The sequence below is a fragment of the Rattus norvegicus genome, chromosome 2, assembly GCF_036323735.1.
Source record: "Rattus norvegicus strain BN/NHsdMcwi chromosome 2, GRCr8, whole genome shotgun sequence".
NCBI lineage: Eukaryota > Metazoa > Chordata > Mammalia > Rodentia > Muridae > Rattus > Rattus norvegicus.
In genome coordinates this window covers 237,551,684-237,574,511 of record NC_086020.1, presented here as the reverse complement: position 1 = coordinate 237,574,511, position 22,828 = coordinate 237,551,684, and the positions used below count along the sequence as shown (strand labels likewise).

Sequence of the window (22,828 nt, the reverse complement as noted above, 5' to 3'; positions counted from 1 at the left end):
TTTACCTGTTATTACATTTATATCTGGGTACTGGTCTTCACACAGACCGACAGTTTTGCTGTCCTTCTCAAAAGCCTCTCGAAGCTCTTTCTTCACAGCTGCTGAACCACACAATCGATACAGGCCTACAACCTAGGAACAAAACGCCACGTTACGGAGGCGATAATGAACACAACGGTGTAATGTAAATCACGTGAACTTGACAGTCAAAAATACCTTACAGTCATCCTAACTCCTCAAACGCAGCTTTTGAAATCTCAAGTTAACCGATGATAGTGACGGAAGAAAATAAAGCCTATTTTGGATTTTAAGAAAAGGTAATGAAGTAACCAAAACTAAAAGGGTAAAATGAAGCCTGCTGTTACAGTCATGCAGAGTTACACAGACCATGCTCACTCTGGAGCCTCCAATGGACACTCTTGTCAGGTGAGCACTGCTAGTCCTTCTAGTCACTGAGTCCTCGGGAGTTCAACACACATCCAGGAAGAGTAAGCCAACCTGGGCATGTAGTCCTGACAGCAGAGTGATGTGCTGGGCACAATCCCCAGTAGAGCATAAACCCGGTGTGGGGGCACATACGTCTGTGGGCCCAGATCCTGGGAGGTGGAAGTGGGAGGGTCAGGAATTTCAGATCATCTTTAGCTGCATGGCAAATTCAAAGCCAGCCTGGCCTGCATGAGTGTGATTTCGGGAGTCAGGGAGGGAGGGAAGGCGGGAAAGAGATAAATTTACAGAGAATAAAGGGTTGTCACCTGTACTCTCAAGTCAAAAGGTTATTTAAGGAAGCAGTCACCCTGAGTTGAAGGAACAATTATAGAAAATTATTTCACAATAACAAGGCATGACCAACCCTCAAAAGCTTGAATTAGGGATCTCCATATAATCTTTAAGAGCTCTAGAAAATGAGGAGGGCAACGGAGACGTCCGGGTTCACTTATGACCGCCTCTCCTCCAAATTACTGAACAACTGCCAAGAGCAGAGAGGCAGGCCTGATACAGGACTGCGGCGACAGTCACGCGGGCAAGCGGCACCCAAGGTTCTCAGATGACTGTGCACCCGAAACACGGTCAGAAGTCTGAATCTACTTCAGAGAATATCCATGCAAAGTGCTCCTACCGGCAAGGGGGTCAGAGACACATAAGGAAAACCAGGGAACGTGCTAGAAAGACAATTCCCATGTCCAAAGTCACGACTGTGGTCCTGAGCCATTCCTATGGATAACGGCAAGTGAGAACTAGCACGCCATCTCAGAAAACACACGGTGAGACCCCAGGCAGCGGTACACACATGGTACATAGACATACATGCAGGCAAAACACCCATGCACATGAAATAAAAAAAATTAAAAAGAAAGTCCAGACGGCTGGCAGATATAAAATCTGGAGAATCCACTTCTCTGTCAGGGTCCAACCCAGCAAATAGAATCCCTTTACGGAAAGAAACCCACGGATAACCTATGTTTGACGTTTTAGGCTATGCTATATTTTTAAGATTATATCCATGACAAAGAAAATAAAGCCCAGATATTAAATAGGACCAAGGGAAACGCTTCCACAGTAAGAGAAACCAATTTTATGACAGCCCATTTGGTATAAGCCCATTTAAGTGTTATAAAATCCTATACAGAGGAAGCACATACTTCTCTGAATTTGAAGACCTGTGACAGATTAAAGCACGATGTACGACAGTAAACAATAAGCTGATCAAACATTTCATCCCCCAAGACTCAAATCACAAACACAGATTGTTTTTAAAAGACACAGAAGTAAAAATTTAATGCGTACATCAAAGAAAGGAAGCTTAGGCTGTAGCCCTCACTTCAGAGGCTGATGTCTTGAGTCATGGACACACACTTGAGCTGACAAAGGCCATGAGTGATCCCTGCAGTGACCTTTCCTGTCAGAAGCAAAGGCCAACGGCATCTCAGGAAGTGCATGCTCGTGCCACACCCTCTCTTCGTATGAATCTCAAATAGTTTCACAGTGAAACGGCAAGAACAGAACGAAAGGGCAACAGACGCCTCCCAACATAAACCGTGGAACAGTGCAGCACGCTCTCAAATCACGGCAGCAAAAGCTACGACGTGAGACGCACTCCAAAATAATGATGGTGGTGATGGAATGCAAGGCTGGGGAAATGTCTAAATATTTTTCCTCCCCCCTTAGCCTTACCTTGAATACCTTTTCCCAAGACTCAACAACCAATTGAAAAAGGGGAAAGCAGACCAACAGCACAATACCTGACAGCCCCTCTTTTCAATCTCCATGATACATTTCTGTATCAGCAGCGGCACCATCAAGCCTGCGTTTTCTTTTTCTACAACTTTTTGGATGTCAACTCCAAACATCACTGATTCTCGGTTCTTATCCAGGCCGTGGAGAGAATTCTCCCACTGTTCCATCAAGGTTACCTTGACGTAAATGAGCCCTCTGGGTTCCAGCTTGACAGCCAGCTGATGTGTTCTTGTCACCCTGAACAAAGCTGGCAGGACGACCGTGCCGTGACAGCACACACGGTTCCTCCTGGGAGTGGGCTCCCAGCTGAACACCACCAGTTTCAAATGCTGTGCATTTTCGATCTCTATGTTGAAAGTGTGGTCCAGGTCCAAGAACGTCGTTCGACAGGTGAGCAGAGCTGTCCTGGCTTTGTTTACCGAGTCAACCTGAATGGCACAAAAGACATCTTTGGAGTCTATCCGGGGCGGTTTTAAACCCTCTGCTCCATAAAAGTGCACGCTCATGAGTCCGGATATGTACTGGGAGCACTTGGGTTGATCCGAGAAGCTGTAATGTCTAAAGGCACCAACGTCTATTTCATTTTTGCTACAACCGCTTGGAACGGCTTCTCTCCCTTTCCCAAGTCTGTGCTCGGATCCATGCTTGCTAGATCTAGTTCTAAGTTCGGGTGAGTCTCCGTCGCTGAGGTACCCACCCTTACAGGGATACCTGGAGCTCCCGAGGGGTTTCTTCTGGTAGCTGTGTTGAGAGGACACAGTGGTATCAAGGTGGTACCGGCTTATTACGTTGCTGGCTGGGTTCCCGGAAGGCAGAAGTACACTCTGAGGACCTTCTCCATAGTACCACTTAGACAAAGGAGGGGTCCTGTCTGGACTGTTGGTGTAGTGCAAGGCTCCCCTGGCACCCCGCTTCCGGCTGAACTCAGGCAACCTTTTCATTTTCATAGAGAGTTTCCTCACAGTGCGTGGAGATTTTATTTTGTCTGGTAAAGACCAGGTAATGGAGCTGCCTTTCTTCACGGGGCTGGGGCTTGGAGAAGGTGGCTCCAGAGCTCTCAGTTCAGTCCTATTTGTAGAGACTAAGATCCCGGGACCTTAAAAAGCAGAAAGAACGGTGTTACGAAGAGAAGGGAACGACTTCCCGTTGCATCCCTGCTCTGTAAGCAAACTGGTTCTCACCTGGACCTAGACACCCACATTGCTCAGCGGGCCTCGGTCTCAGCACAGAGATGGATTTTGGTAAGAGGATGTGACCCTGCCCGCCTGCTGTCCTGAAGCCCGGGACGCAGGGTCACGGGCTCCTGGTACATTTTTCCTTTTGCAGTGAGTGCAGAACCTGAAATAGTGAGTTCTGGAGGAACTAGAGAAGGCTCCATATCTCAATACATCCAACCAGAACCTGAACTCGAACATCACAATACTGCTTCAGTATTTATACCCTCTAAAGCCAAGGGTTGTCAACTTAAACCAAATGAATCTGTGATTTGGGCAGCAAAGAGGCCTTCTCTGTTCTAAAAGTCGATTAGGATATTGTATATCCAACCAAACTCCCTGGTAGGCTGGTTCTGGTGAAACAGCGCTAGGCTCTGCTAACTGCCAAACTTTTGAGTTTGTACATGTTCCCACTGAGTTTTCAAATTAACCAAAGAAAATAAAAATATGTTCTGGGTATGTAAGTTAAAATTTACTTTAAGGGATGGAGAGATGGGTTAAGAGCACTGACTGCTCCCCCAGGGGTTCTGAGTTCAATTCCCAGCAACCACATGGTGGCTCAGGACCATCTGTGATGGGATCCGACGCCCTCTTCTGGTGCGTCTGAAGACAGCGACAGTGCGTTCACATACATAAATAATTCTTTAGAGATTTCCTTTAAAAAGCAGTGCAGTCATCGCAATTATTTAATTCCTAATTTTCAGGGTTTGTCCACCCCTTTACGCAAGGGTATAATAATCTTAACACCAACCGGGATCTAATCTCGGCAAAGCCGCTTCAGGGTTAAAATGTGAACACACATTTGTTCGGAATCAGCAGATAAATGACCTTTCTTTAAAGCACTAACAGAAAGTCCCCTTCAGCCCATCTCTGTACCCTAATGACAACACTGTCTGTGTATAGGACAACGGCCATGCTAGGCCTGCAGACTGAGCTTTCCCAGTCAACAGCCAGTAAAGAATGGAGTACTTGCACAGGCATGGGACAAAGCATCCCCTGCAATCCAATCACAAAACAGCCCTCCTGGCTCACTGGCCTAGAACACTGTGTGGTAATCAGGGTCTGCTTCACCCAACATCAGCCCATCTTATTATAACCTAGAAGAGCCACCCAGTATACCAAACCCGCTCTGGGTTTTCCTAAATTATTAAGGGATTCCATATTCCGTCTCTTTTCATAAACTGTTGGTGAACAGTTTCTACTGTCATTCACTGGTAAGGTGAAATATTTTATTTGTTAGAGTCTCTTCTGCAGAGGGGGGAACTTTATTACTACAAAAAAAATTGGGGCTAAGGGGACAGTTTCCTGAGCAGTGCCCGGTGCATGAGCATGAGAACCTGAGTTCAAATCCTGAGAAGGTAAGTAAAGTCGGCTGTGCTGATGTGGTTCGTAGCCAGTGTTCCTGCCGTGAGATGGGAGGTGGAAGCGGGTGGCACACGCAGAGGTGACTGATAAAAGGGGACCTGCCTCAAACAAGGAGGCAGATGGGGACAGACGCACAAGGTCATCCTTGACCTCGTGAGGTCTGCACATGCGTGTGCCCCAACTTACACACAAGAACCAGCGCGTGCCCGCGCAGGCCTGTGTGAGTGCGAAATTGCCTTGATTCTTAAAATTCAAAAACGTAAAATCCGGTTTTCATCGAAACTACAATTATGCCAAGCAAATCACAAAAACAGCTACGAGAAGCAAGTATAAAATAAAAAATGATTAAATGTACAAAGGAATGTACCAAGCTGCAGGTGTCGGATGCTCTGGGAGCTGGAGTTATAAGTGGTTGTGACTGTGAGTTAAATGACGTGGGTATTAGGACCTAAACCCAGGTCCCCTGCAAGACCAACAACTTCTCTTAATGCTAAGCCATCTCTCTCCAGGGCTGAGATGCCTTCACTCAATAAGGACAGAGTCTAAGACACGTACAGCAGACATCGTCTACATGCAGGGTTGAACTATCAAAGACCTGGAAAGGAAGAAGTCTCAGGTGTCCAGTCACTCTTACCTGTAAAAGCAGATTTCAACCCGGGGCTGTCCTCTGCCGTCAGGCTCTCCTGTGTCCTGTGTCCTAATCTCTGTCTGCATGGCTGCACAATGTCTGTAGAATGAATGGAATCGACAGAATTAATTCCATTTGACTGTGAGGTCTGGACGTCACCTCGGTGTTGGGTAGGACACAGCAAGTCTTCACTACGAGTCTCTGCCTTCGCCAGGTCTCTAGCAGACAACATGCTCACACGGACGGCAGGGAGCTTCAGGGCAGCGGCGTTTGCCTCCTCCAGACTCAAGACGTGTGCTATGCCCAGGCTGTCGTCCTCGGGGATGGGGTTATACCATATTTCTCCTTCGTCATCGGCGTCGTCCTCACTGAAGGCTGAAGAGCCGTTTCTGGATGACGGAGAACCGGCGGCGTTACACACCGCGTGCATGCAGGGTTCTCTGTGGGGTTTACAGAAAGGCTGCGGGAGCCGATGCCTGGGCGGAGACACGGGGGAGAGGGAGGAATAATGTCTGTCCAGACTGGGAGACCTCAGAGGGCTCTGATACAGCCAATTGCGTTTCTTTGAAACAGTGATGTTGTTCAGGGCCTGGTGACCACTAAGCTCGGTGTTACCCCTTCCACCTCCAGGGTCTCGTTTCTTCAGTGGAGACCCACAGACATTCTCGAATAAGTCTGCTTCAGAGGACAAAAGAGAGAACACAGAGGAAAGACTGTGAGACCAGGTATTAAAATGTTTAGAAATAAAAAGTGACATCAATCATATTCATTGATCAAAACCAAACCACAAAAGCTAATTTTTCCACCGAAATGTAATTTCAAGTTAGAAATCCAAGTGGGCACATCAATATTATGAAATTCTAAGGAAAAAAAAAAACAAGCTAGCACTGTCATTACTGTAAAATACAACAGAGCCCAAGTCTTACCATAATGTAATGTGTGTGTATGTGTGTGTATATGTATAAATGTTTATATAAATAATTTTTAGAAAGATCCTAAAGGACATTTTTTTATTCAGCAGTACACTTTTTTAAAAAAAAGATTTGTTCATTTATTATATATAAGTACACTGTAGCTGTCTTCAGATACACCAGAATAGGGCATCAGATCCCTTTACAGATGGTTGTGAGCCACCATGTGGTTGCTGGGAATTGAACTCAGGACCTCTGGAAGAGCAGTCGGTGTTCTTAACCGCTGAGCCACCTCTCCAGCCCCAGCAGTACACTTTTAATTGCTATCCAAATACTACCAACTCATGACATAAATATCATGACAAGCGTAAGCAACATTCTTTTTCTTTCATAGAGATTAATTTTTAATAAAAGTCTTTACATTTTAACTAACCTTAAAGACTTTAATTAAATCACAAACCTAAGGAACAAATAAACCCTGAAGAGAACATCCCTTTCCGGTGATCCAGGGAGCTTACATCTGCGTCTGTGTCAATACAGTGCTACACTGTTACCAGGATGTTATATTACTTGCAACTAAAGAAGTTTATGCCGCTAAAGGGTTGTGTTGAAAGGCAGTGAGTAAGATAAGCACACCTCTATCAAGAGTTCATTTTTGTGGAAATCTGAGACTGTATGATACCCTGAATGAATATATGGCTAATTCATTCTGTCACAGCAAATAAAGCATAGTGGTTTAATAGCAGTGATAACAACATTTTACGCCACGATAAGCTTAGTAGCAAACAAAAAATTAGGCCCATGTATAATCAAGGCTTTCAGTAACCTTCCATCTACGGAAAAAAAATCCTTTAAAATGTAAATCTGCCATTCTCCTTTTAAATCCTAAACTTGTACCCAATCAAGCAGCTTAATCAATGTAAGCCATGGATCTACTCAGTGAGTGACTACCTCGTGCCAAGCAGGAGAGAGAAAGCAGCAAGGAAGCTCCGAATCCCCTGACCTCTGCAGCAGAAGTCCTCAACTTTCCTGAGGCTGCAACCCTCTGATACAGTTCCTCATGTTGTGGAAATTTTTCGTTGCCACTCCGTAACTATGTTATGAATCGCAATGTAAATTTCTGTGTTCTCCAACAGTCTTCGCAACAACTTGAAAGAGTCCCCTGACTCCTGTGACCCACAGGGTGACAACCTGTGCTCTAGGCAATCCTTTGCACATAAGAGATGCTTGCAATGAAGCCTAACGTAAAATTAGCCCTCTTACCCTGTTACCCGCTAACAGTAGGGGAGAGCCCCTCACTGAACAGAGCACAGGACACTTCACCTTGTAAGGCAGCTGCTGATAAAGGATTGACAATACGTTTGTTTAAAATTGACTGACAACTAAGAGTCCTACTCAGACCAGCAGGGGAGTTTGTCTGGACCACCAGTTGGTAAACGCAAGAGCTTGCTTTCCTACTTTGACTCCCACCTTACAGAAGCCTGGGAAGAAAGGGCCATCTCTCCACCATCCAGGACTGGGCATGCAAACCTGTCACATATTCATCGCCCTGACCAGGTTTCCTCTTCAACACTTTCAACTCATGGAAACGTGATGCTGGAGAGAGAGCTCAGTTGTTAAGGTTACTTATGGCTCTTGGACCCAACTTGGATTATTCCCAGCACCCACAGCAGGAAGCCTACAGCCCCAGGGGCTGTGATTCCTCTTTCGGCCTCCACAGACACCGTGTTCACCAAGTCCACAGGACAAAGATACATAGACACATAACTGAAAAATGAGGCAGGGCTGGTGGTTCACAACTCTAATCCCAGCAGAGGCAGAGGCAGGCAGATCTCCGAGTTCAAGTCCAGACAGGTCTACAGAGCGAGTTCCAGGACAGCCAGGCCTATATAGAGAAACTGTCTTAAGAAAACAAAAAATAAAATAAAAATAAAATCTACATTTTTTTAAAAAAAAATTCCTTCTTCAGTTCCCTCTCCTTGCCATCCAAAGAGAACAAGTGCGAGGCCAGGAGTTGTTGGGCTTTGGGCTCCCAGGGATTGCATGTTCCTGTCCTGATGCCGAAATCAAGATCTATTTCATGAGTCAGTCCACAGCTCTTCTTATGTAATAGCATACCAGACCTGTGAGGGACACTGTTACACTCAGTTCTGACACAATTGCAAAGCTGAGGCCAGAAGTCACATCTTGTTTGCCTTCTCAGAGCTCCCTAACAACACCCAAACACTGTCTACTCGGATACATTGTTTTGTACTCTATCACTGTTCTCGCCCTGATAGGACCTACCTACATGCGCTACATTCCAAGGATCTACAGTAAAAGAAAAATAAAGCTTTTAGCATCCTGTATCTAAGCAAGCCAACGTGTCGAATGGAAACGTAGTTTACACTGTGAGACGCCAACTGGTTTTATTCCTGTGTGTGGTGTGTGAGAGTGTGAACATGTGTGTGCATCCATGTAGAAGCAGAGGCTGGCAGCAGGGTGCCCCAGAACTAGAGTTATGGAAAGTTGTGGGCCACCACGGGAGCACTGAGAACCAAACAACGCTCTTCACCACTAAGCCTTCTCTCCCACCTTCCATCTCGCTTTCCTGAGATAGAGTCTCTCACTGAACCTGGAAGCCCTAGGCAATCTTCTCTCCTTCCCTTCCGTGCTTAAAAAGTACCACCTAATTCAGCCGCACAGATTTAAGAGGTAGATTTTGCTTCAGAATATATGTTCACAAGACAACAGTAACAAAAATAAGTATACAAAGTTGCAGGGCAAAAAGCCCTCTCTTGCAACCATACATGCTAACTGGTCTAACTTAAAGGTTCTAATGGAAGTAATCTTACTTTGAAAGTCTGTAAGATAATTGCAACAATGGATACAGAGACAAGCAGGCTACAGAGCAAAACTACTCGAGCCCATTTTATTTTCTCAATAACTATTTCATAATAAAGCCAGATACCTTAGGATTAGTGAACATTTAGCCGCTCGGTAATTAACCCCATCTCAGCGGACTAAGTAGTTGTGCATCTCCACACTAACTGAAAACGTACAGCATCTGTGGGCATTTTTTCATCACTTTAAAATCTCTACTGAAGAGAGTGGTGTCCTTCCTTCTCTTTAAAAAACCAGCAAATACAAGTATTCTTATAAGCGTCAGATATTGACAACTATGCTTAGGTTTTGTTTAAGAAAACTGAACCTCTACGCATTTCCCAGATAAATCTGAAAGGAAGTAGAGGGTAAGGAAAGGCATTTTTTTCTTTTTCTCCCCTTGTGACTGACAATAAAAACCCTCAAGCAAACTATATGCTCACTTTTGAGACAGGAAAAAGTAGAAAGGAATACCTTGAGATCATTTTCAATTTTACAAAAGTAACAGGAGGCATATGAGAGAGAGAGAGAGAGAGAGAGAGAGAGAGAGAGAGAGAGAGAGAGCGCGAGCGCACAGAAGAGGCCAACAGAGTAAGTATGGCTGGGGGTGGGGTGCTCCCTAGCTCAGCCTCAAAGCTCCCCCAGGCCCTCCTCCTCAGCTTTCAAACTACTCACACCAGCAGCATCCTAATGACCAGGGGCAAGGTAGCATCCTCACAAAGCCTGCCAAACGCCTACACAGAACCCAATTATGTTCCGATTCTCACAGCAGCCCACGGAAAGAAGCCACAAGAGGTTGAGAAACTAAGGTCAAGGAAGTAGTAAAAATCTGTCCAGAAACCCGGGTTCTGTTAACCACCGTTCCCATACGCTCCCCTCTCTGGCAGACTCCAAAATCACTAGTGCTGATTGGTGGTGAAACGGGATCCGTTGAGACCACTGCAAGCACTGACGATTCATAGGAGACTGGAGCAGACAGAGCTCTGTGCTTTGCTCTCACTGGGGTCAGTTTAAGTCTCAAGTATTAAGTAAGAAAGTCTTTCCTAAACTGAGGGACAGGAGAACTCCAGATCCTTACTAACCTGTGGCCTTCCAAACAGCACCCGACAAAGATGCAGACCCCCAGGGCCCTGCCCACACCGACTGACTCTGCACTTTAAGGAATCCACATGCACATGGTTTGAAAAGCATCCTTCTCCAACAGTGAACACCACACCTTCTTCAGCAAGGGCCTGAAAACAGTCCAATACGTCCTCAAAGGACAAACGGACGTCTCTTAGATTGGGAAAGCACAGGACTTTCAAACCAACACAACAGTACTTTCTGCTGATTTTGTAATTCTCAAAGTTTTCCAGCCACCAGCAACTCCAGTGTTCCATGGCACTCTTCCAAAACAACAAAACGAAAAAAAAGCTGCACTTGCTTCCAAAGGCTGGAAGGCCAGACTGTCTCAGCACAGGATTTAAAACCAGAAGACAGCCAGAAACCGTCCACTTGCTGTTACTAATGTTGGGGGTACTGGCGGGAGAGGGAGGTGCTGGCAGAGCATGGCTCCCCGCCCCAATCAAAAAAAAAAAAAAAAAAAAAACGATAATGAAACCAGAGTTTCAGATACTTCAAAAAAGATACAGACGGGAATCTGTATCGCCCTATCAGCCTCACTTAAGATGGTTAAATATCTGCTAACAAGGTGGTCTGAGAGATGGTTGAGCATTTAAGAGGACCCTCTGCTCTTCCAGAGGACCCGGGTACTATGCCCAGTCCCGTACACGGCAGCTAACAATCATCTCTAACTGTGTGGACCGTCCCCCCCCCCCCCCCGGCATGCCAGTGGCACACAAGTAAAACAGCCATACACATAAAAGTAGGTAAGTTTTTAAAGAGGGTAAAGGGAGAAAGAGATAATGAGGGGAAAGAGGGACGGAGGCAGGGCTGGGAACCGGAGCACAAGCCTTTAACCTCAGCACTCAGGAGACAGTAGACCTGCGTAAGTTCAAGGCCGGCCTGCCCAACATAGTGAGTTCCAGGGCTATGTAGAGAAACTCTATCTCCGAAAACCAAACCAACAAACAAAAAAAGATCTTACAAGCCAGGCTCTGAGGACATGGCTCAGTGCATACAGTGCTTGCCTAAGTGTGCATAAAGCCCTGGGCTCGATCCCCTGCACAGGACGGTCATGCACAGGTCTGAAGTTCAAGACCAGCACTGGCTACAACAACAACAACAAAGGATCGTGCCATCTAATTAACGCCACCTCAGAATTTTTAGGTAAATCATTAACAGCTAACTGTCCTAAGTGTCTCCTTTCACAGAAGCAAAAGTGGAGTCAAAGAGACTAAAGTACACTTCTCACACAACGGGCAGCCAAAATAGCCCAACCGGTGCTCCGAAATCTATTTCTAAAAATCACATGCTAATTAGGACTTTTCAAATAAAGGCTTACAATGAAGTGCAGTTGGCAAATATGCCATGGCCCCTTCATCATCTCAAGGCTTGCAGAAACTTGACAACATTTACTATGTGTAATGACTTAGGATTTCTTGAATAATCGTCTCAATTAGAACAAATTGGCCAATCTGTGAGTGCTGCAACACACTTAAATCCAACAGGCTGCAGGCTCCCAACACCATCACAAACGGTCTTGGTGAGAGCTAGAAATCAAAACTGAAAACCACTGTGTTTTGCACTTGTCGTAACAGTCTCAGTCAGATTAAGGATCTCTATCCCATTACCTATCTATCGTGGATTCTGACTCGTAATTTTATCTGTGAAGAAAATATCTGTATGAACACACAGAGAAAATGTGATATAGAACCTTTAAAACATTTACCATCTTTTGTACGACTAGGAATGTGCTGCTCGAAATAGGCTCTGGAGACTTTTTCAAAACAATGGCTGTAATTTTTTTTTCATTTTATTCTCTTTCGTGTGTTGAGGGAAGAGAGCGGACCTGATCTCAAACCCAGGTCTTGACCCTACTAAGCACAGACTCTCCCACCGAGCTACGTGAACAACCCAACAAAAGGACTCAAAACGTCCTCCAAGTAACGTCAACTTTAGGGAGAGGCGCACAGCAAGGCTGGAGAGATGGCTCAGCAGTAAAGAGCACTTGTTCTTGCAAAGGACCTAGGTTCGATTCCCAGCACCACGTGAAGGTTCACAGCGGCCTGTTATTCCAGTTGCAGAGGATCTGATGCCCTCCGAGGGCACCAGGTCATTAGTGCACATAAATATGTGCAAACATGTGGTGCGCATACATACATGTCCCCAAAACACCCACACACATAAAATAAATCTTAAAGAAATAATTCAGTCGAAAAATGAACTAAATCAAATTATCATTAAATTATTTAAAAGATGATAATAATAATAACAACAACGACAATAATAAAGTCTACGCTGAGAATCCCCCTTGAAGGAAGCCACTTAGTCCTCTAAACTGTCCACCCATCTCGTCAGGTCAAGACATTTAATGAATTAATTGGCTCAAGCCTCCTGGGAATTCAGAGCCTCTTTGACCTTATATGGAGGTTTCTGAGTCCAGAGAACTGAGTTTGAATCCTCAGGACAGTCTGGGTCTCAGTGCAGCAAGACAAGACACCATGGGCCGACTCCTTAACCTGCAGGCTCCCTTGCTGCTGAATGACAATGGCCTCTTCTTGGGCGGAGCTGAGGGAGTAAAGCTCGTGAGAGAATCCAGAATTCTGGGACCAGCAGACCAAGCAAAACTGGTGTGGCTATCCACATCCTTAGGCACCTAACCACTATTTTACCATTTCCGGTTGCTGAAGAATTAATGTGTGATCAGGGAGGAATGGAGAAGGGCAACGCTTAGGTAGGAGACTGTGGCAGATTTGGGGTGGATTTCTTATAAAATACTGCTACAGTGGTTGCAGGATGCAGTTTTAATTTCTTTTAAGTTATTAGCACTTCCAGATTTAGTGTCCAAATGGAAGAAGCAACAAACTCATCCTATGAAGGGACATATTGATTTAGCTCCCTGATCTGCATGATTACTAAAGTAATTGGATGGTGAATGTTCTTACAGCTTTGTGATCAGTGAAAGTTATCGTACTGAGTCAAAGGGAGCTTGAAGGTTGTAAATGGAACATTTTTTATTACAAGTACTTTCAGATCCAGAGGAAATTATTATTATTATTATTATTATTATTACTATTATTATTATGTGAGCTGGAAGAGTGCATCTCTCTTCACAAAGTCCCCCTACTACTCCTTTATTCTACTGAAGTTAGTTCTACAATCTGTTGTTGAATGTATATTGTCTATACGTCATACAAAATCATCTGTTAGTTAGAACTTGGTAAACTTTGTTTCTCCCCACATTTGCGCTCATTGTTGAAAGTTGGTGTGCAGTAACCCACCCCCGTGGGACGTGGGACCTCTTTTTTCTTTTTTAAAAAACAGGCCCTTACTCTGTAGGCCATCCTGGCCTTGACCTTACCAAGATGCACCTGACTCTGCCCCCAGAGTGCTGGGACTAAAGGCCTGCGCTGGGCTGGTGTGTACTCTCCCACGAAACCCCCAAGACTTCCAGGACTGAACTATTTTTAAAACTCCTCACTGAAAGTTTCTGTCTTTAAGGGGGTGTCAAGACGTCACGTGGATTTGATTCACCAGAGAATTTTATATTTACAACAAGATTCAGAGATTTCTAAAACTAGACCCTCAGCGATAATTAAAAAGCATGCACACTGCAAACCAAAGAACTCGAATACTATATAAGGACAACCAGACTTTAAGAAAAAAGTTTTTTCTACTATAAATAGTGTTCTCTAAGTTTTCAAGGGACCATAGGTGCATGAGACTAAGTGACAGTTATTTTCATTGCAATACCAGTATCCTAGGTGTTCTACGAGAGAACGGAATCTTAGCGTTGGATTGAGTTTGTGGGGTGTGTGTGTGTGTGTGTGTGTGTGTGTGGTGTGTCCAGTATTCTCATGTGTATGTCTAAGCTCAAGGATGTGTGGTGCCTGGGTGAGAAGAAAAAGAGCCTAATAAGTCAATGACAGTTTATGAAGCCTATAAAATCCTACCTTGGATCGAATTCAGACTCAGAAACTTCCCAAGTCTTAAAGTTTGCCTAGAGCTACAGGAAAAAAAAAATCAAAGCCGCCCCCTCCCCCACGCCGCAGCCTCAAAACCTACAGAAAAAGCTGTAAAGAACTTAAAACTGTATTCACTGTTGTCCTAAGGGAGGGGACAAGCAGACTCTTGGAGAAGAGAAAAAAATTCCGAAAAGGGAAAGAAGGAAAAAAAGCAGGAAGTGAGAGAAAGGAAAAGGAGGAGGAGGAGGAGGGGGAATGAAGGGGGCTCGAAGAACACAAGATTTAATGCATGACACTGGCTGAGTCACGAGGACCCACGAAGGCAGAAGCCCACTGGGTAAACAAGGACACCAGTGGGTCTCAACCTCTGGTTCTCAACCTGTGGGTCTCGACCCCTGTGTTGCCTGAACTACTTTTTTTCTTCCGCTGGGCTAGCCCAAGACCCTCGGAAAACACAGATATTTACATTACGGGTCATAACGGCAGCAGAATCACAGTTATGAAGTAGCAACGAAAATAACTTTCTGGTTGGGGGTCGCCAGAACACGAGGAACTGGATTAAAGGGTCACAGCATCGGGAAGGCTGAGAACCACTACACTAGAGGCTAATGGCGTTGCCTAGCATATTGACCGCAAAGTGTCCTACCTGTCAGTGTGATTCTTTGGTCCGCTGTCACCGAGAGGACGTGGTTTTCATGCACTTTCCAACTGCCCAAATTTGGAGAGGTTGCCTGAGCTCCGGGAACTTTGGGTGCTGTCCCATGAGCGCGACCCTTCATCCCCAGGGACAACAGTCGTCCTTTATACATCCACTTCTGCAGTTTCTTGACAGTCACCGCAGGTGGCTTGAGGAGGGGAAGCTCCTCGGGATGGTCCTCTTGGCTGCAGGATATCACAGAGGTCCCCGCAGGATCCTTAAAGGGACGTCCCGAGGACCGGCTGGGGTCCTGGCAGAAGGGAGGCAGGAGAGCAGCGGACGTAGCAGCCCTGTGGCTGCCCCGGCTCCAGCCGTCCATCCCACCTCCACGTGGCTGGGGCTCCTCCCTGTCCCTGTGCGCGCCGCACCTGATCCAGCTGTCGCTCGCCCACCGCTGGAACAGAGGCGGCTGCGGGCTCACGCGGAGGCTCTCGAGACTTCTGCAACTGGACAGCTGCATCCGAGGACTGGGAGGCCGTCCCACTCTAGACTCCGTCGGAGACGACCGGGGCGGGGACACCTGCTGCGGAGGGCGGTCGCCGCCTCGGGGGCTGCAGGCTCGGCGCACGGCTGCGCCGCGGGGGAGAGGCGGCTGCTGGCCCTGAGCCTGGGCTCCCGCGGGTCCGCCCCGCCGCGTGCCCGAGTCAGGGGGCAGGTCGTGCATGGCCTGGATCAGCAGATAATAGGCCTCTCGCAACTGGGTCTGCAGCCTGCCTGTCTCCTGGCGGCCGCCCTCCATCCCCGGGGAGGAGCCCGCCGCTTGCGAAGGCGAGGCCCGCAGCGCCTCCGCCCCCTCGGGCGCGCAGCCCGCGGGCAGGTTCTCGTAGTAGTCGGCGCCCTCGTCCTCCCCGTCGTCGCCACTGCCCTCCGTGCCTGGGGAAGCGCAAGTAAGCGCGCGGCCCAGAGCGGCGGCCTCCTGAGCCCCGCGAGACCATGGGACCCGCGCGCCTAGCTGCTCGGAGCGCGCCCAGGTCCCCCACGCCCGCCGCTCCATGCCGGGGACCACGAGCTCTCGGAGCGGCGAGCGTCCCTCGGAGAGCGAGGCCGCCACGGCGTCCGCGTGCAGCCCGAGCACCCCGGGACCGCGCCGCTCTCGGAGCTAGCCGAGCGTCCTCCGCAGGGGCTCCGCCATGCGCGCCGCCTCAGCAGCCCGGCTCGCCCTGGGCGCGGGGCGGGCTCCGAGTCCCGCGCGGGCGGAGGCGGCGGCTCTCCATGACCGCGGCCGGTCCTCGCCAGCTCCTCACATACTTGGCATAACTCTGCAGCGGCGGGTCGGCGGAGGGGGGTGAGGGCGCTGCAGCGCGCATGCCCGGGAACTGGCCCGCGACGGGGCGCGCGGGCCAACACGCCGCGTTCTCGAGGTGGGCGCTCCGGGGGCGGGGCCAGCGGGGCTCCGGAGAGAGAAAGGTGGAGCGGGTCGGGCTGCCACCCTGCCACCCTCCCCGGCTCCTCCCCGCTGCCCCCTGCGCGAGGCGTGGCTCCGGTGCAGCAAGTCCTAGCTTGAGAGTAACAAAGACTGTTTGGACCGAACGAGTGTGAGCGCAGGTGTATGTCACTGGAGCAATGTTCCAGAGATGTTCTGATCCGTTCCCCGCTCACCGGAGCTGCTGGAAAAGAATTTGCGGGTCTGGAGAGGTCACTGGGCTGTTAGGATTGCTGGCTGCTCATGGGTAGGACACAGATTCGATCCTCAGCCGTCAGGAACTCCAGTGTCAGGAGTTCCAATGCCCTCTTCTGGCCTCTGCTGGCACCTGGCATGTGTATCGACATAGGTGCAGATAAAACAACCATGCACATAAAAATGAAAAATAAAAAAAGGAATTTTCTGCATACCTTTTCCGATAAGGATTTTAGGGGGGGGGAGAGCCTTTATGTCCTAAATCACTTCGGTTCCCTCTTCTTTAAATCTGGTTTTCCTTCTGTAAAATTGATGCTTGCCCATCCAACGTTAATCCCTAGATCAAACAAAACTTGTTAAATAGAACCACAGGTAAGAGCCCTGGGTACAACTACCAAGTTAAAAACGCTAGTTTAGGGGAGGGGGGAGGGGGATGTTTGCCCGGAAACCGGGAAAGGGAATAACACTCGAAATGTATATAAGAAATACTCAAGTTAATAAAAAAAAACAAAAAACAAAAAAAAAACCGCTAGTTTACAGCCTATAAATGTGAAAATGCTAACTGAAATTCTGTGTTGAGAAACTTGGGTGGAAATAGAGAAAGGGTGGAATGTGGAAATACCTACTTTCACAAAATAGGAAGGCCCATGCTGCGTACCGCAATGCCAAGCCCTGGCCTGTCAGTGATCGATAAGAATCAGAGTTGCTATCTGATTCAGCTATACTTTTTAGCTTTTATGCATTGAGAATGACCTTTGGGCTACTCATACCATACAAATATCAAGGCATACTTGCACTTAGTAGGTACTCAAGTCCTCAAAGAGTGGTGTCTGGATGAATGGTCCTTACTTCTTCCAGTATGAAGCCCTGCTGTTTCTAGACCTCTTAATTCTCTTGGGTCTGTGCTCCTTTTGTTAGAGCCTGGCTCAAAAAACCAAACAAAGGAACAAAGGAACTACAGGAGCGCTGGGCAAGTGAAGGTGAAGCCTTCAAGCCTACAGATTTGAGTCAATTGTATCAAGACACACACCTGGAGGTGGGAAGCCATTGTTTTCTGACCTGTGACACACTCCAAAACACAGGAATGTAGAGAGGAGGTGGAAGGCTCCAATCCTTACCTTACCATGAAGTCAGCTCTCAGATGGACACGGTTATTTCTGCCAAACTCCAATAGTCCTTATTACTATCCAGCACACATGTTCAAAACACATACACCACACACACACCATACACACATACACACATATAACATACACAACACATACACACATATACCACATACACCACACATATACCACACACACATACATATATCCACACACAACACACATGCATTCAGATACACATAAACACACATTTATACCAAACATACACCACACGTATACACCATATATAACACACAAACACATACACACATATACCATACACAATACAATATACCACATTCACACAACACACATGCATACTCATACAAACACACATTTGCACAAAGATGTACACACATACATCACACACTACACATATACCACACACACTATACACAATGCATGTACACCATACAAACACATACATACACCACACACACACATATACCACACACATAACACACACAACACCCATGCATATACACACAAACACACATATATACCAAATATACACCACACACACACATGGAGATACACATAAACTCACATATATCCCAAACATACACCACACACATATCCACACACCGTATACAATACACACACACAAACACATGCACACAGACACCACACAAACACACCATGCATACACCACACAAACACACCATGCACACACACCACAAACACACATGTGCAAACACACAAATCTTTATCATATATTGGAACAGATTGTTGCAGTTTTGTTTTACATAATTTGTATGCATGTTCTGTTTCTCTTATAAGAAAATTCAAAATTCACCCATTTCCTGAGGACAGAAACCAACAATAATTCCTTGTAGTATTGTGGTCAACGTGACATCTTAAACACTGTACATGATGACTCTTTTTAATCGACAGCAATGTGATAGAAAGCAAGTTCACTTCAGTTTCCAGTCTGTTGCTCAACTCGCCACTAAACCACAGTGACCTGGTCCTGCTTTAAAATCCTTTCGTAACAAATAGGAAAGCTCTAAACATAATCTCACGCTATGAAATATCACGCTATGCTGTTCAGCTCTCTATACCAACGGTGCTAGGATATTTTTATTGCAGGAGCCCAAGGCTATTTCATGAAGAGTCAAGGCCAAAATAGAGTTAAAATATTCCCCAGGGAAATATTCCCACAGGAAATGACTGATAGCCACGCTGCCAATAATGGGTTCTATAAACACAATTTGATCTCTATCTCAGAAGTTGTTTTCCTTCCAACTAAGTTGCACAATCTTTTTATTCTTTGTAGTTAACAGAGTTTAAAATGCTGTAAGCTGCACACACACACACACACACACACACACACGCCATATACAATACACACACTGTGTGGTGTCTGTGAGCATGTGTTTGTGTGTGTTTACACATGCACACAGACACCACACAAACACACCATGCATACACTACACACACACACACCATGCACACACACGCCACACACACATGTGCAAACACACAAATCTTTATCATATATTGGAACAGATGGTTGCAGTTTTGTTTTACATAATTTGTATGCATGTTCTGTCTCTCTTATAAGAAAATTCAAACACACACAGACTTATATATTGGACTTGCTAACCTGTGTAAGAGTCATGAAATTTTCTGGTCAATGTAATCTGATGTGCTCTGCTCTAGGCATCACTAAGAACCAAGCTCAATAGAGCTTCTCACAGAGGAATTTAACCCTATTTAAAATTGATGGTGGGAACAGGGCTTGGAAGTTCAGGTTACCCTGAGAAGGTTCTAGAACTCGAAGTCACAATTTTAACTCTATTTTTGGTCACAGAAATTAATAATACAGCTATGATCTAAAGCTAAATATGTAAACCCTGGGTTTTCTATATGTGTATTAGATATCACTAAAAGGTTTGTAAACATGTCACTCTAAGACAAGATCCACAGAACTGTCACGATCTCCAGCAACAGTCACCGTAGCAAGGTTTTGATCTTCGGCTGTTCAACTATCTCCATGTCCTTTTTCATCTAATCTTGCAGATTCCTATGGGCATTACGGGGTGGCCAAGACAACTTCTGGTGTGTCTCCTTGTTTCTCAGAGGCTTAGCAGTCACCTTGGTGCCTTATGAATCCACAGCTACCGCATTGGCAGGGGCACAAGAGATTTAAAAGGGACGGGATAGTATGGCTCCAAGCAGGCAGGAAGCCAAGCAGTGACTCAGTCTGGGAGAAGGGAGCTGACAGACAGGCTGAGCATGGGGTTCGTTTAACAGTCGTGGAAGGGACTGTAACTAAGAGTGCTTCTGTCATTCTGTAGACACTCTGGTGTTTGTGTCTCACTGGTTCTCAGCATTCCATCATGCATGTAGAGGAACTGAAGGTGAATTGAGCCCTGGAATGTTTGCAGTTCTCTTCCTAAACTACTTCACCGGAAAGCCTGGCATGCAGACCGAGCCATCTCTCTAGCCCCATACCCGAGGTTCTTGATTAACACCTAGCCTTCTGCAACATTCCATATGTCCTTCTACCTTTCTGTAAAGTAATGAAAGGAAGACTAAATCTGCCTATGTTTTCGAACATTCAGAAACATTAATGCTTTAGAATACATTGACACCTCATGTATTCTATATATGTATTCTTATATGATCTATATTATTACCTGCTCAAGTCCACCACAATGAGATGGGAAAACATTTCCCCATCCTCTCAGCATCTGATTGCAAAGCCACTACACCCCTGTGGCATTTCTAGAACAGAATTAGATGCTAGACACTCTTCCTAAGACAGTGTTTGCCCTTATGTGAGCATTCCTTGCTATAAATTAACTGATCACCTTCCAGAAAAGAGTTTAATTTTTCATGAGTTTGAGGGAAATGCAACTGAACCTTTGAATTGTTCTTTAAGCGATCCTCATCAGGGCTATTAGACCTTCAGCACACATTCTCATTTATCTGTGAGTTTATTTAACAACAAAAAAAAACATCAAAACACACAAGACAAAACAAACAAACAAACAAAAACCCACAAAGTGGCATTTCATCCTGAAAAATGGAGTCTGATTTTAAAAGTAAGACAAAACAGTTTAGTAGGTTGCAGTAGTCACTGTTGTGGTTGTTTTTGTAGCCAAAAGAAGAGACCTGAGGGTTGAAGGATTTTTATTGGCTCACAGTTTGAGCGCGCCAGTCTGTAGTGTAGGATAAGGCATGTTTTCCCATCTCATTGTGGTGGACTTGAGCAGGTAATAATATAGATCATATAAGATTAGGGAACATGGGGTTGGGGATTTAGCTCAGTGGTAGAGCGCTTGCCTAGCAAGCGCAAGGCCCTGGGTTCAGTCCCCAGCTCCGGAAAAAAAGAAAAAAAGAAAAAAAAAAGATTAGGGAACATGAGGTGTCAATGTATTCTAAAGCATTAATGTTTCTGAATGTTCGAAAACATAGGCAGATTTAGTCTTCCTTTCATTACTTTACAGAAAGGTAGAAGGACATATGGAATGTTGCAGAAGGTTAGGTGTTAATCAAGAACCTCGGTATGGGGCTAGAGAGATGGCTCGGTCTGCATGCTACTTGCTCACATTTCAAAACAAATCAGGGGGAGAGATGAAACTCAGCTCACCTTTTCCTTTTTCCTCTCCTATTGCATCCAACCCCAGAGCACGTGGGATGCTGCCGCCAAATGCAGGTTAAGTCTTCCCACCTAAATTAATCTTCTTTTAAATGTCCTCACCAACTCAACCAGAAGTGCACCTTGAGATCTCCCTCCCAGGCGATTCTAAATCCAATCCAGATGACAAACTGTCATGAGTTTTTGTTTTGTTTTGTTTTGTTATAGTTCAATTTACTTAGTTTTGAAATAGAGTCTCATGCATATATAAGGCTGGCTCCAAGCTTCTTATATAGTCCAAGATGGCCTTGAACCTTGATCTGTCTGCCTCTGACGGGGTCCAAGTGCTAAGATCATGAGCATATGCCAGTTCATTTGATTAGCACACAGATGTTATTTTTATTTTATGGTGTTTTTCTGGGTTTATTTTTTTGTTCGTTTATTTATTTTTGTTCCTGTGTTTGGTCGAGTGGTCAGTTGATTGATGTGTTTGTTTGAGACGCAGTCTCATCAGGTAGCTCTGGCTATCCCAGAACGAGTGCTGGGATTAAAGGCATGAACCACCATGCCTGGCCACACACTTCTTTTTTTAAGATTTATTTATGTATTCATTTTATAGATATGAGTACACTGTCACTAAAAGAGGGCATCAGACCCCATTACAGATAGTTGTGAGGCACCATGTGGTTACTGGGATTTGAATTCAGGACCTCTGGAAGAGCAGTCAGTGCTCTTAACCACTGAGCCATCTCTCCAGCCCGATGTTCTTTTAAAGATTCATTTTTAGTTATGCACATGTAATGTGTGCGTGATTGCCAAATGTGTGAACTGCCAACTGTACTCACAGAGAACAGAGGAGGGAGTAGGTGTCCTGGAGCTGGAACTACAGGGGGTTGTAAGAGACCTGATTTGAGTGCTGAGAACCAAACCTTGGAAGAGCAGCAGGCACACTGGGCCCCTCACTCTCCTCTCTGGCCTCTAGCACAGTGTTTCAGATGGGAAATGTTTGTGACCTTATGATCTGAGGATTTCAGGTAAGTCCCCCTTCTCCATTTTGTTTGAAGAGTGTCTCATTATGCAGCTCAGGTGGGGCTTGAACTCACTGTGTGGCTGAGGCTGTCTTCAGACTTGAGGCAGTCCTGTCCCAGCCTCTGAGTGCTGAGAGCAGGAGTGAACCACCGAGCCCAAGTCAGATGAGATCGTTTTTAAATATCTCATTACCATTTTAGCAGTAAACATTGAAATACTCAAAAGGTCACATGAAGTCAAGGATTTACTTCAAAATGATTAAAAAGAAGAGAAATGTAGGCGAATGAAGACAGGCTTTGAGTTCAGGCTGGATGAAGGGTACATGGGGGGCTTCGTTGTCACATAATTTTCACTTCTGACTGTTTGAAACTTGTATCTCTTGGAATATATATTTTTCATCTATGTATTTGTTACATATATAGACACATATGTATATTTCAATAGACTATATTGAAATTTCAAGTATGTATAT

The 22,828-nt window shown here is 45.8% G+C and overlaps 1 protein-coding gene across 8 annotated transcripts in view; it reads right to left on the bottom strand.

The window, feature by feature from the left end:
* Syde2 (synapse defective Rho GTPase homolog 2) overlaps positions 1-17,117 on the bottom strand; it is a 33,896-nt gene extending 16,779 nt beyond the window's left edge. For 6 of the 8 annotated variants that reach the window (XR_005500274.2, XM_063281682.1, XM_039102136.2 and 3 more), the window contains exons 1-4: positions 14,928-17,117; positions 5,449-6,120; positions 2,241-3,331; positions 6-132 (exon numbers count right to left, since the gene is read on the bottom strand). Coding sequence is in view for 7 of the 8 variants with exons in the window: in XM_063281682.1 (XP_063137752.1) it covers positions 6-132; positions 2,241-3,331; positions 5,449-6,120; positions 14,928-15,972 (2,935 nt within the window). In the remaining variant the exon portion in view is untranslated. The remainder of the gene's footprint in view (positions 1-5; positions 133-2,240; positions 3,332-5,448; positions 6,121-14,927) is intronic. The other 2 variants (XM_039102135.2, NM_001305229.2) reach the window with 2 other exon arrangements.
* Between the last annotated feature and the right edge of the window lie 5,711 nt (positions 17,118-22,828).